Source organism: Aphelocoma coerulescens, chromosome 3, assembly GCF_041296385.1.
Source record: "Aphelocoma coerulescens isolate FSJ_1873_10779 chromosome 3, UR_Acoe_1.0, whole genome shotgun sequence".
Lineage (NCBI taxonomy): Eukaryota > Metazoa > Chordata > Aves > Passeriformes > Corvidae > Aphelocoma > Aphelocoma coerulescens.
In genome coordinates this window covers 69,929,241-69,947,785 of record NC_091016.1, presented here as the reverse complement: position 1 = coordinate 69,947,785, position 18,545 = coordinate 69,929,241, and the positions used below count along the sequence as shown (strand labels likewise).

Here is an 18,545-nt window from a genome sequence, read left to right as displayed (position 1 = left end):
GTGGATTTAATTATGTTTGACTTCAGTTCAATTGTGTAAACCTTATATTCAAAGGTAACCTTTTGTTTCACAGAAGTCCTTCATTGAGAAGCCATCCACAAATGAACCCAAACATGAGTTTTATTTTGTTGTGTTAAATCTAAGTGGTAATCTAAGTGGTACTCAGCTAATCTCTAGTTCCACTTACTCCTTTTTTTTTTTTTAGGCTCTCTGCATCAAACAATTATACTAGAAAATTTTGGTTTGCAAAAATATAATTATGTACATAAATAGTGCAGCGTGTCCCTCTGGAATGTTCCTGAGATTAAAAGTCGTGATAAAAATTACATGCCTATAGCATATTCAATTTTAATTTGAAAGTATCTTCAGAGTAGCAGAAGAACTTCACTGTAATAAGGATTCCACTCTGGAAATCTCTACAGTGAAGGAAGGTGAACACTCAGGCTTGGGAATCAAATGATACTAGCTCTTAAAAGAAAATTCAATTTGTCTTCCAGCATCTTCCCCAAAACCTTCAATTCATGATACTGTAATATTTAACTAACGAGGTAAAATTTCTGGATGTATATTGCTATGAAAATTGCTCTCAAGAAAATGGGGAGGTACTTGTTTCCTCACAGGTTTTGGTGATCTCTCTCCCCTATGTTGAATTACAGCTATCATTTGCCTTTGGAATTAATTGCACTAGTTTGTAGCATGTTACTTCAGAAATTTTCTGTGTTTGAGGAGTTGGGAAAATAAGTTTTAAGTAAATAAATCTTTCTGAGGAAGATACTGTGGAGAAGTCCTTTGTGGCACAAGAAGTGCCTGCTGTACACGTTCCACTGGTATTGCTTGTCATACCATTATTATTTGTGTCCTGTCATACTAAAAAGGCTGGATTTTCTGATCTGCTTTGTTCATTTTGCACCATTAGTAGTGTGATAATTATATTTCTGTTGAAGTCAGTGAACTTGAATCTTAAATCAAGCTCCTACTTGATATAGTCACAGATGTTTTCTTGTATGTAATATATAAATGTTATTTATTAGTATAAATGTAAGCAGTGGAATTAAACAGACCTGTTTCTTCTGCAGATTTGTCTTTTGAGGTTAGCTAATCTTGATATGTAACAAGGTGTTAGGTGTAGATTGGCTTTTTATCTGTGAATGTGACATTTGTTAAGGGGTTCTTGTTGACTCTTCTGGGGATTTCTTGTAGTCTTGACTCTAAGAATCATTCTGTCTGCTGAATAATTTTGGAATATACTTATTATGTACTTGGCATCTCTGAGTGCTCTGTATCTGTGATGGTTTAGTAAGAATTGGCCGAAATGTTCTGAAATTCTTAAAAGCAGGAGTAAGTAGACACATGTCAGCAAATTCATATCACTTCACACCTGTAAGAAACCAGGCTGGAAATACCTTCTGAAGGCAGAGTTTGAAAAGGAACTTCCCAGGGGCTCACTTTAAGATGGAAATGTGCACACCCCCACTTACGCCCGCCTTCATAAGAGAATAAGAAATTCTCTTATTAAGAAATTCTCTTAATATGAGAATAAGAAATTCTCTTATTTCCACATCTCTTACCCGGTTTTTCTCAATAGGGGGAAGACATTCCCTCTTTGCAAATGTTTGGGCCAGCAAAGCTGAGGGAGCAGCTGGATCACAAGTAGTGCAAAAGCAGATACAAGGGAATACAGATATTTTCGATGGGATCATTAACAGCTGCGCAACTGGGTGTCAGGAACTGTACTGACAAGGAATTGATGTCAGGTAGAGATGAATGAGAAATGAGAAATGAGAATGAGAAAAAGGAGTAGGTGTTATTTCAGACAGTTCCTGAAGATAGCCTGCATAACCAGTAAGGGACATGCAGCTATAGATGTGGGTTTCACTCTTCTCATCTTCTGCTGTGGACGCATCCACTGCCTTCATTTGCATAGTTTTCGGTTTCAGTTATGAAGTCAAGTGTGCTGGTATGGTTTACATAATCTTGGTTTACACTGTTCCTGAGCCTTCTTTGCAAAATTCACGTCAGTAATCATGCCATTCTGTAAGTCAGAAAAGTGATCCTCTTTGTTTCTTTATTTTATAATGATACGACATCCTTTGTGTGGAAATCCTGGTGTATTAATAGCATTGCTAGCAAGAGATGTCATCATGCATAGTGATTTTTATGATGTATTAATAAAAATTGAACATCTTATTTTCCTCAGTGGAGTACTACAAACAAAGGACACCATAAAGAACAAAGACTGTGAAGATGAGGAGACAGAAAATAAACCGCTCATTTCAAATGAAATTAAAGGTAAATTTGCAGTACTTCATTTGTTTCAAATTGAAATCTGCAGAGGTGAAGAAATGTGATGTCCCTTGAAATTCTCATTAAACTGAATTACAACTTGTTTTCCACATTCACTGTTTGTGTCCAAAAATTTCTTGACAGCACTGTTTCTTTATCTTGTAATGATCAGAGGCTTTGCCAAGAACTTTATCACAGTTGTAAACATAAGTGCAAAATGATTAGTGATATAAAAAATCTCATTTCAATGATGTTTTTCCACTGACTTTTAAAAATAGGTCATTAAACCAATCCAAGTGGTAAAGGTATAACATTTGCTTATTGCCTCGAAAGTGTTTTGAAAGTTAAAGCATTTACACATTACAGGCATAATGCAAAATTAAGGTGACTTACTTAACCCAGCCTCAGTCTTGTTGAGGGTGATGGCCAGACTGTGGCTCTTCATTGGCAAGACAGGAAAGTTCTGATACGGTCTCCAGAGGTTTCTTCCAGCGTGGAGTTTTCTTCTGTTCAGTGATTCTTTGTATGTACTGCTGTATCAAAACACTTGGCTGTTCACACATCCAGTTGGACAGATTCAAGCAACTGTTCATTATTAATTTTTATCTTCATTGTTTAGAAAGAATACAGCACAAATCCAGAACAAAGCAGTCTTATATTTGATAATTATTTTACATGTGTGTAACTTAGTATGTCAGGATAGTTATGACTCTGGGTCAGGGCATTGTTTCAGTGCAGCTGACACGAAGGTCAATGCAAGTTAAGTGTCTTAATTTCCTAATCTTAGTTCCTTGTATTTTTTGATTATTTTCTTCGGCAATTTTTTGTGCAACAACAGTTTTTAAGGCTTTAATCAAAATTCATAGGACTTGAGTAACTATGTTTCTTTAAGATCTACATGTCTTACTTTTTAATTCTAAGAAAACTGGCCTGATTTTGTGAAGCATTTTGAGTTTGACAGAATTGACTGTTTGGATAAAGTTTCACCAACAAGCTCTGCTTATGAGGTTCTTGCATAGTGGGATTTAGGAAAACAGAACATTTTCTTACATTATCATCTAGAAAAGTTGTTTTTGTTATACACGTAATGTTGCGTTATTATGTGTTTAAGTAGGATGGCACATTTAGGCTGTAAGACAAAAATGGATCATTAAGTTCTTGCTATCAGAGGCATGGAAATCTCAAGATAAAATAATTGCAAATTAGTGAATTGTGTCTGTTGGTAACTGTGCTTGTTGCCCTGTTTTTTTGGCATGTCGCTTACCTTGTTCTTCAGCCTACTCTTGCAATACTCAGTTCTCTACTGATAATTTTATAAAATGTGTACTGCTATCTTATCTTTCTTTGGAGAAAGATTATTTGGAGCTAAAGAGCTCCGCTGAAATCACAGCCCCTTCCTATGAACTTTTTTGTGGACATAAATCTTGTGCTTAAAAATGGTTTTTAACATGCTAAGAGCTAGAACCATGCAGGAGGGAGTGAACAGTGTTAATGGTCTCTCATTAATACTGGAAAGTATTTGCCATTTGGCTTCTTTGAAGTGTAAGTTTATATTTTGTTCTGTGGTAACTTGCTAAGAAGATAGAGATGAACTATCACAGAGAAGGATAACAAGGTAGCATAAAGTATGAAGAAGAATGTAAAGGCAGGTGGGCTGATGCTGAAGCACAATGTCAGCAAAGAACACGGGTTAGGTTTAGAAGTGTGAACTTTGCGCATCTGACTGCTGTCTTGTGGAGCTGGCAAAATTGGAATATATCTCATATTTTCTCTGGCCCAGAAAGACAGATTGCCCCTCTATGGGAAGCAGGGCTTGCAGAGTGAGAAATATCCCGGAGCATGAGGGTAGGGAAAACTTTTAACTGTCTGGTATTAGAGACATAGATAGTAGCCAAACTGGTGTGTTCTGGACTTTCTGTTACAAGGTTACCCACACTAAACCTAAATTTCCTTTTGGTGATGTTCTAATTATGTCTGCCACAGGGCTAGGGACTTTTATTTTTAATTTTCTCCGTCTAGTTGGGTAAATTGGCGCTTTACATGCTCCATTTGTGTGCTCTTTGTCTTACCTGTGAGGCAGATACTACATAGACTGAGAATGCTGCTCATGCTACTATGCCTGTACCTATGTGCTGTTGTGTGTACATATGTTGAAACATGCAAATACAGAGTGTGATTTGTGCAGTATTTTCTTCACACAGTATTATAGTCAGCTATTTATGTGGCAGTATTACTATATTGCATGTTTAGTGGATGAAAGGAAAAAAATAGCTGAATACTTATATTTTCAACTCTTGAGAGACCTTTTCTAGAAGGAAAAGATCAGAGGATGAGGATGGGGAGGGGATTCAAGGGAACAATTAGAAAGATACTGTTCAGTAAAATATGCTTTACATTCAGCACAGTTGCTGCCTGACAAGACACATTCCTTTCTCACTGAGATTTTTATTAGTATTAGAGGCTCTAAGGAGCATTCGTAAAACAACAGTGAAGTGTAAAGAAATATTTAGGGAACTCTCTTCGAAGAGTGAGAGTATAATGGTAGTAAAATATTAAGGAGTCTATTTTAAAAAAATTAATGAGTGGGCTGACAGTGCTGACTAAATGGCTTGAGTCAACTTCTGAATAATAGGCATTAATATGAAATGAGGATAAATCTTGAAAGTAACAAAAAATTAGGCTAGAGGAGCAGAACAATACAAGCAAATGTAATAACATCCTATGATAGGCATATTATAGACCAGCCCCACTGTGCTGGCAAAAATCTATAATGGGAATTTGTGCTCTAGTTGTTGGGCATAAATATGTGAAAAGTATAACAGTAAGGATTGGGAGAACTTGTGCAGCTTCTCAAAAATGGAAGTAGAATGGAACTGCAACAGAAATGAGCAGTCCAAACAAAAACAGCATATGGATTTGTAGCTGCATGAACCATGTTCTTAAGGAATATTAGGCATTAAGAGCATGCTTTGTTGGCAGTTCCTTCAGAAGTGAATTTCAGAGGTTTTCCACAATTTTAGTTGGCAACTGGGAAGCACTCTGGCCTGAGTTCATATAGCAGGCATGTGCTTTTGCACTTCTAATGGATGTAAATGAACAGGGATGTCATATGCAGTTCAACATCATTCAAGACGCGACTCTTCACTCTCTCCTGCTGCATGTGTCTGCAACTGCTGCTTTTCTCCAGAAAACAGCAGCATGTGGCTGAAGACACCCTCCCACCAGTACATTACCTTTAGGGGCAGTGCAATGGGAGATCATTCCTTCTATTATGGATGAGTGTGATAAAAGCAGCACGGAGGAGTTTAATGTTATTTTCCAAACAAAACATTCAGTTAAAGTGGAAGCAGAGAATTTGCAGACGTTGGTGTTTTTCCTCAGAAGAACTGAAAAACATTTTGTTGTGGATGAGCCATAAATTTTGTGTGGGCTGGAACTGTATAACTGATTCACTTGGAATTTTGTAGCAGTGCAGTGCTGCTTTCGATTTTCTAACAGCTCGACTCCAAAATTAAGTTAATTCTTGTGTTGCTGTACAACTATTAAATGTGTGTGTGATTTATTGTACCAAAATATTTAAAATTGTTTGACCTATAGTGTGTTATGCTAACAGCTCTGATGGTGTTGAATTGTGTTGTGTTGAAAGAGACTTCTTCCATGTAAGAGCAGTTGTATTTATAGAGAGACAATATAATGATAGTCATACCAGTGGAAGAACAGTCATGGCACTCTAATTCTGGTGTAAGCAAAACTGTACAGCTTGTGTAGGGAGGTCCATATGTAGGAATAGAAATGAATGTGCTTTTATTGTGACTGATCTCATCACTGACAGAGGGATTTAATTCTTGTTTCTTGCTTCCTGTTGCTGAAGATGTTGAGGAGCCCAACACGCAGAGACTTCTCTCTCAACCCGTTATCGTGTCTTCCAAGCTGCAAATCCCTGGCCTACCTTTGCGCTGGGAACAGCAGAGCAAGCTCCTTCCAAGTGTAGCTGGGATCCCAGCCAGTAAAGTTTCTAAGTGGAGTACAGATGAGGTAGGTTCCCCCTTTATCTTCTGTCTTACTACCACTCCTTGAAAGTTGATTCAGAGCTTTAGATTATCCCCATTGATTAAGAATAATACGTGAGTACTCAGATGATTAGACTCAGCCAGACCTAATGTAACCGATCCCCAAAACGCCCATTCTGCTGCCATGCAGCCCCAGCAGCAGAAATATTAATGCATATGTGTATTGATAGAGATAAATATGCATATATATGTATATATATAAAAACATACTGACTGGTGTAAGGGTACACTAAGTGTAAGAGTAGTGTTAAATGTACAGCCCAGCATATCAGGTGCCCATGGTCTCCACTCCCAACATCTAGTCCCCACACAAACATTCTGGAGGAATGGTGTAGGGGTCTGCATGAACCAAGAAGCTCTTCCTGGTGCATAGTTTGGATGTGGCACACTGCTTTGGAGAGTGCAGAGAGGAACGCTGTGGATATGGTTAGGCCATAACACCTGATTTTAAGATTAGAGCCCTGTCTCCATGCAGGTATGTAACAATGCCTGGACAGACAAAGTCTTGTCATTGCTTTACTTTCACAAATACCTGTGACTATTCTCTGCACCAGAGGCACTGGGATCTCATTTAATCAGAGAAAAAAAGAAGCATGACTCCATACACTAGAGAAGAAGGTAGAACACCTAATACGAGGCTGTAAAAACAATAGCTGAAAGACTTTAATGAATGTCAACCTTAAAGACTATTTTGAGAAAACATAAGTCTTACTAAATCTTTTGTTGTATACTTTGGTGGCAGGTCTCTGAATTTATACGAAGTTTACCAGGATGTGAAGAACATGGCAAGGTGTTTAAAGATGAGGTGGGTGAATTTTATTTCAAAAAGACAGAGACAACAAAGCTTGGTAGAAATACATATAAATTAGTAGGATGAAGTGTATGGAATCATAGACTAGTCAGAGTTGGAAGAGATCTTTAAGATATTAGCTCTAACCCTCCAAACTAGCACTGTCCCTGTAGCCCTTAAACCTTATCAACCAGCACCAGATCCAGATGCCTCTTAAACACTTCCAGGAATGGTGACTCTACCACCTTCCTGGGCAACCTATTTCAATGCCACATTGTTTAAAGTCAGTTACAAATGTATGGAAGATGAGGTTGGTTTTCAGGCCATGAAGTAAGAAGAAATTAGAGAGAAAACTAGTCAAGTGTCAACCAGGTGCTTTTACAACTTTGTTCCTGCCAATTGAAATTGCTTACCAACTTCGTTATTTACTACTGTTCTTTCTTGATCTGGTTGGATGAAATTTATAAACAAGTATGTTATTTTAGTTCTGCAGGATGTTAGTAGGTAAAATAAAGCAGAACAGTGGTTCAAGATAACCACCTCTTAAAACTCTGCATCTTGTCTGATCACACTTGGCTATTGATGCTCTTCCTCCTGATATAACCAGTTTATGAAGGTGATTTGAGTGAGCAGGAAGTGAGAAGATCTGAAGGTTCTGGTGAGGTTCAAAGGAGTATGTGCTCCCTTTGTGAGCATGCCAGGCATGCATTTGTCATCTGAGAAGATTGTTGTTCCAAAGTTGTCATTAAGAATGGATAGGGCTTTTAGGTACATTAGGCCGTTATAAACTAGGTTGGTTTTTTTTCTGCTCAGCGGTTTGTTATTCCTGTTAATGCTTAGTTTCAAGAAGGCAGTTTGATCACAGATGCCAGAGTGAATAGTTCCGGTGCTTATCCCAGCCAGACGACCTGAATGGGCAGAGTCAGCCAGCCTTTCAAGTGAAGAATAATTGTGGTACTTAGACCTGAGAAGGCACCTCCTGAGGGAAAATGCATACAGATGGCCCTGCTAATCTCCTGCAACAGAAGTTTTCAGGCTGTGCTATAGATTGTAATGACTATTACAGCTGCATATCAAAGGACTGGCAGGCTGCATCTCTGGGCATTTTGCACTTGCTCAGATGTTGGACATTTAACTATTCAAACCTAGATCGTCCCCTATGTCACTTGGGGTGTCTCATCAATGAATTTAGAAATAAAAGTTGGCATATTGCTAATCAAGTGAGGAAAATGTTGGCCCCATTGAAGCCCCTGGAAGTAAGGACCCTGGGGCTCTTCACGTTGGGATTTAGCACTCCTGCTGAGAGAAGGATTTGCTTACAGGAGAATGTTCATTTGTAATGTTTTGTAAAATAGCAACACTACAAAGCTGGCAGAAAAAAATTCCGGGTTTTGAAAAGTTCTGTTGTGTTTGTGTTAAAAAGGCAGTTTTATTAGCCTGGCCCCTGTTTTCATCTGGGATCAAAATAATTCCAATTTGCTGTTTAGTGAGTAGAAAGTGGTGGCCTGAAGGGGATTCCAGTTCTGTAGCTGGGAGTGAAATCCAGAAACTTTCCTTATGGATGCTTGCATAAAAGGAATAACTAAGATGTTTAACAGCATTGCTGTGCTTCAGTATAGTTGAATTACACGTAATTTACCCACTTTACTTTTCAATAGGTTTTATATTGTCAGTATGAAAATAAAAACTGTTTAGCTAAAAATTAGCCAGAAGGTTGTTTTCAAGCAGATCATCCTGTTCTCTTGAACTAGCTGATCTGTCTAAAGGTTGAAATCAAAGCTGTCCTGAAAGCATTTGAAAGTGCTTGTATTCAGCCAGCCCTTAACTTTGTCTGAAATTGCTGGGACTTTTCTTTTCATGTTTTCTGAAACGTTTATACTGCTGCACTGTCAGACCTATTAATAGCTTTGTGTGTTTTTCTTTTAAAGCAAATTGATGGAGAAGCATTTCTGCTAATGACCCAATCAGACATAGTCAAAATAATGAGCATTAAGCTGGGACCAGCCCTAAAAATCTTTAATTCCATTCTGATGTTCAAAGCTGCAGAGAAAAACTCACACAATGAACTTTGAAGATAATGGAAAATGTGCACGAACCAGCTTTCCCCACTGGAGCTCATGTATTATTCAAAGCACAAAGACTCACTAGAAGTATTGAGAAAGGACTCTCAGAAAGGAAGAAACATAAGTTCAGCACTGGTGGACTATTTATATTCTCCTAGAGCCAGTACACATCTGAATCCTTCTGGGAAGTGTTCAAGCTTTTGAGAAGGTACTGTGTAACAACCGAGTCAGCTGGTCTTATTTACCAAACTAATGGCGCTAATTCTCCATGGATGGTTAGGATCCCTAACTCTCTCTGGACATCAAGAAAACCTTCTTTAATTATTTATGCTGTATTATATAAGGGAACGTTAATATTTTCTAAGGATTCTTGAATTGTACTTCATGTACCCATTTTACTTTTCAGAAGCTTTTACTTCATTTTATCAAAATAAAAACTGATCAGCCAAAAATTAGGCTACAGGTAGCCAGATGAGACTGTTATGGCTAATGTGTATTTGTGCCATAGTTTAAAAATGAAACACTTAATGTTACATATGTGACACATTATGCTACAGCATATGACTTTACAGATAATAAAACTGTCTGTTTGCTTGTAACAAAACAAACCTTGTTGGGGTTGAAAATAATGCTTTCTTGATAACTGAATGTTTTTACTTTTGCACGATTACAGAAATGTTACGTGAGTTTTGCCACCAGCATCTTTAATGTATTTTATCAAAAGACCAGTACAGAGAAGGCTGCAACTGAAAAATAAAGTTTGACTTCATAGAAGACTTTTTGTTTATGCTGCACAATAGAGTCCCAGCCATTTACATGGGAGCCTGCTACAGTCCTTCAGAACATGGAGGCAAATAGGATTCTTTTGAGGCAAGGAGATTAGCAGAAAAGAAACTACATTCAATCGTGTCTGCACTTCCCTGTCTTCAGGGTAGTTACCACAACAATGGAGAAAAACTGTGCCCAAGATAGGACTGCTACCCTGGTTTCATATTCCAGAGAGGTTTGCTTTCACAGTGGTGGGAGAATTATTTCACCCACCACTTTCTAGCTGAAAACTCTGATTTGTAAATGAATAAGGCATAGGGGGAAAGGCAAAGCAGGAGGAAAAGGATACTTAAATGCTTGTGGTGCACCAGCACATCCTACCTGTAAAACACATGCAATTTGCTAGGTCATTGGCAGGCTGCAGACATCACCAGCAGTTACTGAGGTGAGGCAACCTCCTTTCTTGGAGGATTATTGTAACATTTGTCAGCGAAAGTTGTTGCACTTGGTATATGTAGACCAGATGCACTTTACATGGGAGAAAGCCTAGCTACCTGTATACTGAGGACTGCTCCAGAATGCTACTTGTGTAACAAGAGAGAGAAGAGTTGGATCAGGTTTTTTGGCAGCCCTGTGTTTAGTGCTGCAGTGGGCAGTTGCTCAGCTGTAGAGCTGAGAACAAACAGAGCATTTCCGTTGCACAGAGCTGGGAGAATTTTACATCTTCCCACAGATTTTGCTAGGCTTTTCTTTGGCTGGAGTTCTTAAGTTTTCACTCTGTGTGTCCCTTCCAGATCGTGTAGGTGACTGGTGCCTGCCATAATATGAAGTGAAACAGGGTCAGTATGAAGTAAGTTGCTTCACTCTGTTAATTTCCTTCCATAGCATTGCATAAATAATATTTTTACATTTTGTTCAATATTTGTACATTCAAATTGCACTCTTATTGTACTACAATACAAATAAAACCTTAACTGGAGCCTCTGTTACCTTTTTGTGTGCCCAGGATTCTCAGATGAACCCAGCTGCTCCTGATGGGTGTGGTGTGGAGTAATTACTCACTGTAGCTCAGTGTGGCCAGGAGTTTCAAAAGAGCAACTTGGCTACTGCTGTGTGCCCTCTCCCTGAACACTTACTCCCAAGGCTCCCCTTGCCATTACAGTCAGAATCCCATTTATAGCTCTGGACTTTGTCACTGGCAGCAGCTGAAGTTACACATGCAGACCAGTAAAATGCCAAATTCTTCTGTTTTCTTTCATTCTCTCCTTCCATATAGTTTATTTTCCTTTACCCTCTGTGTCTGTCCTGTGTGCCAGGTCTGGAGCCTGCAGTGATAACCACTGAAGAGATTTGCGGCTCAACAGAGATTACTTGGGGATGTTAGCATCTCCCTGAATTTTTATATACAACTACTTACAAAGTACTGTTGTTTAAGAAATGGATTTGAATTAATACTGTTTACAAGATGTAGAATAAACCTCACTTGAGCCCAATTTTTTATTCATCAGCTATCATATACAATAAGGAGGACATACATAATCCTTACTTTTGTATCCCATGTGATGAGGGTAGTTAAGTGTTGCTCTGTTACAAAAACTACAGACAAAACTACCCAACAAATTCACTTGAAAACTAAAACCATTCATCAGACCTACTGAATCTTTGAAATGGCAGTTGGCATTGGTTTTTGTGTTGTATAGGTGGTAGACCAGCCCTTGCACTGGTAAAGGTTGTACTCTGCATTCCATGGGAGCTATGTGAAAAATCCTAAGCCTATAGCAAGAGAATTTGGCCATTAAATGCAGCCATCTCCTCTCATCCTGAAGGATCTCCCGCTGTAATCACTGCCTTGGAGTCACTCCTTGCACAGCCATGCTTTACCAAAGTTTCTGTGATCTTCCAGACTGTGTTTGAGTGTTTAAAGAATCATTGTGACCACAAGTGCTGCTTTGCCTACACTGACATTTTTTGAGCTGGTGGGAGATTGGTCTCTAATAAAATGCAGTGTTTTAATAAAAAGCCATTTTTTATTTCTAATTAATGCAATGGGTCTTGTCTGCTGGCTGCTCTTCCTGTCTATCACCAGGCACTTGTCCAAAGCCGTGCACTGCCAGGCAGTGTCCCCTGGGATTTCAGACATGCAAGAGCTAAGAGGAGAGTGTCGGGTAAAAGAGAAGGCTGTGGAAGGAGAGAGGAGAGGGCCTCCACTCTGTGTGGGCAGACAGAGTCACCACATGGAGAAAGCTGATTTGTTCCAGGGAACAATTTTGGAAAGAAAATTAGGCATTCCCTCTGCAGCACCAAAGCTGTGGTTACCAATGCACATGGCAGCACCCCAGATACGTCATTCTTGCTACTTTGAGAGCTCATCTTAGAATCCCTATTTTTTAAATTCAGGATTAATGTTCAAACAAAAAATGTTTCATGCAAGAAAAAAACAATGAAAAGTCATCATCCTGCAAATTAAAAATCAGGCCCACCATTTTAAACCACAAGAATTATATTAGGCTCTCAGCAATCCTAATATTATGAAGCAATGGTAATAAGTACATGTTTAATTTGTGCCATTTCAAAACATTAACTGTATTACCATCTAAAGAAGCTAAGTGCTCATATTGATTCACATTTTTTTTAATTCTCAGTCAAAATATCTGAATTTGTCAAATACTCCATATAGAAAAATAATGCATAACACATGAAGTAATCTAGAAAATTTTATTATGTCTAGACTGCTCTAAAATCTACATTTTAAATAATGAAACTACTTGAGTTTTAATTTTTTTTTAAGTAGCCAGTACAATAAAAAAAAAGGATATTACTAAACATAACTTTTAAATATACATACAATTTCACTAGAAAGAATGGCACAAAAGAATTTATTTTAACAAAATATCAAATGCTCCTGAGTGGAGTGCTGGGTGCAGCACCAGATACTGGATGCTTGGGTGCCTCCAGCCCTGTCTTTACTGGGATGGGCAGGGATGGTGGGTTCCTCACCTCAAAGACCAGGGACTCCAGGAAGTTCAGTGTCCTGTGGATTCTCTTTGGGCATGGGATATTGAACACATGAAATGCAGCCACCAGCGCTGCCAGAGCCATGGTGCAGTCATCGAGCTGGGCTAACTCTTCCCTTTCTACGTACAGGGCAAACGCGCATGAATTCACGTTGAAGGGATTTTTCACTTCCAACACTGGTGTCACTGCCTTTACCTAAATTTCAAAAGAGGGTATTTCAAATAATGCCACAGCATTGCTTCAATGAACAGCTCAGAGAATTAAGTAAGCCTGATAACACTGCTTTGAACTTAAGTAGTATTTCTGTGAGTACTTCTACTCAAAAGACATATGTCATCTCTTACCAGGAACTAAGCTGAGCCACCAAAAGGCCAGGTGATGTGCCTATGCAGGTGATAAAAGGAAGAGAGACCAAGGCTGCTGGTGCTCTGTCTCCTACCTCCTCGTTCACTGCAGCAAACAGACTGGAATCATCTCCAAAGACCTCTGGCAGGAGTAAACATGCAGCAGTCATTTTCATATCTGTCAAAGGCAAGGATTTCTACTAAATTACAAATGAAAACTTTCTGGCGCTGCAGTATCCTCCTGGAAAAACAGATTGCAGTCTACATAATAGTTTTAACAGCTCAGTAGTGGAGCTGTTGTTCAGTCCACTCTGAAAGGTAGTTTGTACCACAGTCAATGTTTAGGTGCATCGGCTATTAATGGACATTAGTGTCCAAATCATTCATGGAACTCTGCTACTCAATATTATGATTCAATTTCCCTCACAATAGGTTAAGTTGCCCTTTGGGTTGCTTTGAGTTTGTGAATTGAGTAGTCTTCCTGCCCCCACTGGCCTTCCCCAAACTCCTCTGTCCTCGGTAAACTGGATGTCTGGGGAGTCGTGTTGCCAGAGGACTCTGCTTTGAAGGCTGCAGTACAAGCTGGTGCTGCAGAACCTCCTGGCACCTGTACCTGCTATCCCTCTGGTTCAGCTGTTACTGAGTGTAACAACTATTTTGCAGGTCAGGCTTCTGGTGTCATGTGCTTCACTGAACTTAACTTGGCATGCTTTTATTATCTAGGTGCCAGGTCAAGTTGTTTGTGAGAGAAAAACAGAGAAGTAAATGCCTTGGGACTTTACTAAGGTATAAGTGAAAATCTCTGTGGACACACTGTATAAGAAAAGGGGAAGTTACTTACTATATCCATAGTTTTCCTTGGTCAAAGCTATGAATAAAAAGTCCATAAAGGCTTTCTGTATTAGACTATTCCTTGAAGCATTTTAATCTATCACGAGTACTTGTGTTTTTAATCTAAGTGAAGGAAACCCCCAGTATTTTAACCTACACTGCTTTCTTCTGTCAAAGATGACCTGGCAATAAATGGAGTGAAACTGCTATAAGACACAAATGTGTTCATATCATGTGACCTTGGACTCACATCCTGGCATTATGCCTGTTTGATAGAGAGTGAGTCTAAGGAGCACTTCTCAGAGAGCTAAGCTTGGGCATAGGCAGCGTTGGCTGGGGACGAATAGCAATTCTGAGTGACTGCTTGGTAGGTTTTGTCCCTGCAGCACCACATTCCCCAGACTGCTCAGACTGGAAGAAGCTGAATGTCAGGAGGTGTTTGCTCCCCCACAGCCAGGGAGCCAAACACGTTGAGGTACATGAACCTCACCAGAGGTACCAGTTTGTGCCCTTTTTCCTGCAGTGTGTCTCTGCAGAGATGAGGTGGCTGAAATAGGTAGTGGGAACTACAGCTTTAATTTTACTGGGATGAAGATTTTAGCCATAGAAACTTGCTTTCTAAAGGAAATTGTGTCTTTTTTTTATGGGGCTATTTCTAAAGCAGAAAATTAGTTTTACATGGGTATTTTTAGAAGCACTCATATATCTAGAAATATGTACTTCTGCTCATCTAGCAATACTTATTTTAAGGTAATTACTTACTTTATCAAACCTGCAGCCTTTTCTTCAGTGGAAAAAAGAAGTTTCAATACTTGACTGACTTAATTTTCCCACTAATTTAGTAGCTTTTATTCTCAATGCTTCACAATCATTATATATTTTCAAAGAAACCATAACATTTTTGAAATATTTTTGCAGTACGATTGAAACTAGTTACATAAGTAAGAACAAGTAGCTACAACAAAACTCTGATATTCAGAGCATAGGAGATTTGTACTGACATTTCAGAACGTCTTCCTCTGTGTGCTGCTTCAGATTTTCTTGCAGCATAATGTTAATTGGATTATTCCTCACCACATATAAGGACAATATGTTTTCTGAATAAATCTCCAAAATCTCGACTGTTTTCTTATAAATGTCCATGTGTGTGAGAAGCTGGAACTCCCTAAAAAGCTAAAAGAAAAACAAATATTTGATATTGCAAACCTCAACACCAAAACTGTAAACAATGCATGCACTTGGAAGACAGGATAAAACTAGCTCAGTTAAATAAGATTATAAACTCAAGAGGCTGATTTAATTTCTTTTCAAAGCAGGGAAGAAATACATCAAGTAACACCAAAATACTTCAAATAGTCCACTGGTGGTGTGGGTGGCACCTTTAAGACAGAACTGGTGAACCTTTCAAAATGGGATTAGCTGCAAAAATATGAGTTCGATTAAAGAGAACATTGCTGATGGATACTTCAGTAGAAATATCCCGTAAAATACATTCCTACAGATGTATCACATCTATAACACAGAATTCTATGTCATTATTAAAAATAGCTCTGTTACCTGATAAGGGCATCTTAAGAAAGGAAATAGTCTAAGAATATCTTTTAGAGGTGCCTTATCGCTGATCATCTGTCTCCGTATTTCTATTGTCACATTCATTCTGTTATCCACTTCTTCCCAGTTCCTCTGAGTTTTCATATATTCTTGATTAAGCCACTTAATATGTAAATCCATTGTACTGCCTTTAAGATGAGCAGATTTCTATCAAGACATGAAGGACAGAATTGTAACAAATCAGCCTTTTTATCTGATTATTTAGCTTTCTTCACTCGGGTCATTTGATGTGACCTCTGTGGTTTGAGTGTAGTCAAGCTCAGCAGAAAGTGTAGTGTGGTTTCAACTCCAGCTCTCTGAACTCACCCTCGTATTCTAATAGTTAGATTAAGGTCTGTTTTCATATAAAACTATACCTGTAAGCCAAGTCCCCCAAGCTCAAATTGCATATTTGAGGCTATTCGTGAAATTCCTGTTCCTGTGTCTGGTTTGTGTCATTGTGGTTTATTGGAACTGAGTTGTCAGTTTTAAAGAAAGCTCAATGTTCAGCAGTATTAACTCTGTGTTACCAAGAGAAATTGTATCTTCCGCTTACTCATACAGGTCCTAAAAGCAGGACAACTAACTTTCACATTTATGCTACTGGAGTTTTTACCCCCAAGGAGACCAGCTGAATTAAGAAAACTCTTACTGAAAACCATTATTTGAGCATTTTGACTGTTAGAGTTTTCAAAAAGTATTTTTGTACGTGAGGATAGTTAACAACCTTCCTCAAAACTATCATTATTGTCCCTGAGGTAATTCCAAAGCCAGTAATTACCAAGAGGAGGAATGGCTATCCAAAGCAGTACACCAATAGGAGTAGCCTGAGTTTATGTAGCTTATCCATCAGTGCATGCAGTGAATTTGCTCACTGAAAGAAGCTGAGGGGACATAGAGATGAACAGGTAGTACAGTTACCATCCTCAGGCTGCGCTGCCGCTGGCTTTGCCTGTCGGTATTGTCACTGATGCAGCTGTGGCTACACACAGGGGTGGCCTGTGGGTCAATGCAAGAGGGAATTGAGACACTTCAAAATGTTCCCCAGAACATTTCCGACACAGAGCTGTGAAACACACAACATCCCAAACCACTTTGTGGTGCTCTGCACGTGCAATTAAGCTTTCCAGTTTAATTAACATCCTTCTTTAAAACCATGCATGTGATATCCCAAGAATGGTTGCACAAGGTACGCAGTGAAAAAAACTGTCTCCATCCCTCTATGTGCAGGACAGATACCTAACGTGACCCCTGCAGGTACTCCCTGGCCCTTGCTAGGGTTCTGCTTTAGCACAGTCTGCACTCTTTCTAAGAGAGAATTTTAGTCTTCATTGTGTTACAACGATAATGTTTGTGTCTGACCAGCTTGTGTTGGCATTCCTGGCCTCTTCCTCAGTGCAGAGGTGAGGGATCAGGAGCAGAGGTGAGGGATCAGAAAAGTTAGTGCCATACCCTCCCCTACCTGCCTGGGAAGGGTGCTGGGAGAAAGTATAAATGATGAGTGGATGGTGCTACTTCCCGTGGGTTCTGTCAAGACTTCACTACACTGAGGTTTGTGGATTCCCAAACTTTATATTTAATAGCCTTCAGTATTTATATTTATATAGCCCTCAGTAGATTTTTTTTCTCCTTCAATTACTTCTCCCAGTCACTTTTCCAACTCTCATAAAATCATACTTTCCACAAAATCCTGCCGTAAATTTGGCAGTTTAACTATATGCTGTCAGAGGAAATGCATTTATTTGTTTTTCTCCTGCTACCTCTGCCTTCTGATTATCATATTGGATTCAAAACCTCTTCACCATCTCCTTGCCACTGTAGTTTTATAGATATGTCATATTCTGTCCTCAGCCATCTCTTTTCCAGCTGAGACCATCCTAAACTGTTTAATCATTTCCACATATGAAAGCTGGTCCATGCTTTCAGTTATCCTTGTTACTGTCTTTACATGTTTTCTAATTTCACTGTAGCTTTATGAAATAGGTGCAGTATAACTTAAAGTACTTGTTGAGATACTGGGACACCACATGGGCATAGAGTGGAATAATGCATTGCCTTTTGTTTCTTTCTTAAATAATTCTGTGTAATCAACATTTCTTTTTGAGTGCTGCTTAGCATTGTGCCAAATATCCTTCGGCCTAGTATAAAAATAGCATTTGTGAGTGGTATTAATAAGCTCAGAGCCCATCACTGTAAACGTTAGGACTGGGTTTTCTCCTTGTGCCTTTTTTCCCATCTATCAGAACTGAACTTTATCTGCTGGGTTTTTTTCCCCTGGAGCTCACTAGCATGGAGTCCCTCTCCGATTCCTCAGTCTTTGTCTTTAGTATCCTTGGTAGCATCACAAAATGTAATCCACCAACTATTCTACTATTCCCACATCATTTAGAAATACACTGAACTACTTAAACTAAGCATTCATAGTCTTTTCCACTGTAAACCCCAACTATTTCTGCCTAGCCTTGTTTGTTCTATCTTTTAACTGCTTATCCATTCAAGGACCTTCCTGTTTATCCCCTCAAATTATATCCTCTAAGAGCTTTTGTAAGGCATGTGCTAAAATCTCTTCTGAATTTAAAGTAAACTATATCAGCTGGATTGCCTGTGTTCTCAGGGTTGTCAAATACTTCAAAGAACTAATGAATTTGTGAAGAATTATGTCTGTTTACTGGAACTTTGTTGATTCCTTCCTAATGTGTTAACCCCTTGGGTTTGCATTATAGTTATTGCCAACTGGGCCAGTGAAGACAGAAGCTTTCTTCGTCCATATGTTCTTTAGCTCTCTCCTGAA

General features: G+C 38.9%; 2 protein-coding genes across 9 annotated transcripts in view; one reads left to right on the top strand and one right to left on the bottom strand.

The window, feature by feature from the left end:
• L3MBTL3 (L3MBTL histone methyl-lysine binding protein 3) overlaps window positions 1-10,953 on the top strand; it is a 75,552-nt gene extending 64,599 nt beyond the window's left edge. For all 5 annotated transcript variants that reach the window (XM_069010787.1, XM_069010786.1, XM_069010784.1 and 2 more), the window contains exons 19-22: window positions 2,198-2,289; window positions 6,155-6,318; window positions 7,096-7,158; window positions 9,072-10,953. In XM_069010787.1, the coding sequence (XP_068866888.1) occupies window positions 2,198-2,289; window positions 6,155-6,318; window positions 7,096-7,158; window positions 9,072-9,215 (463 nt within the window). In that variant the 3' untranslated portion in view covers window positions 9,216-10,953. The remainder of the gene's footprint in view (window positions 1-2,197; window positions 2,290-6,154; window positions 6,319-7,095; window positions 7,159-9,071) is intronic.
• Window positions 10,701-18,545, bottom strand: part of SAMD3 (sterile alpha motif domain containing 3) — a 42,450-nt gene continuing 34,605 nt past the window's right edge. For 2 of the 4 annotated variants that reach the window (XM_069010790.1, XM_069010789.1), the window contains exons 8-12: window positions 16,676-16,753; window positions 15,722-15,922; window positions 15,166-15,337; window positions 13,429-13,511; window positions 12,710-13,184 (exon numbers count right to left, since the gene is read on the bottom strand). In XM_069010790.1, coding sequence (XP_068866891.1) covers window positions 12,867-13,184; window positions 13,429-13,511; window positions 15,166-15,337; window positions 15,722-15,922; window positions 16,676-16,753 — 852 coding nt within the window. In that variant the 3' untranslated portion in view covers window positions 12,710-12,866. Of the gene's footprint in view, window positions 10,789-12,709; window positions 13,185-13,428; window positions 13,512-15,165; window positions 15,338-15,721; window positions 15,923-16,675; window positions 16,754-18,545 lie in introns of those variants that run through there. The other 2 variants (XM_069010791.1, XM_069010793.1) reach the window with 2 other exon arrangements.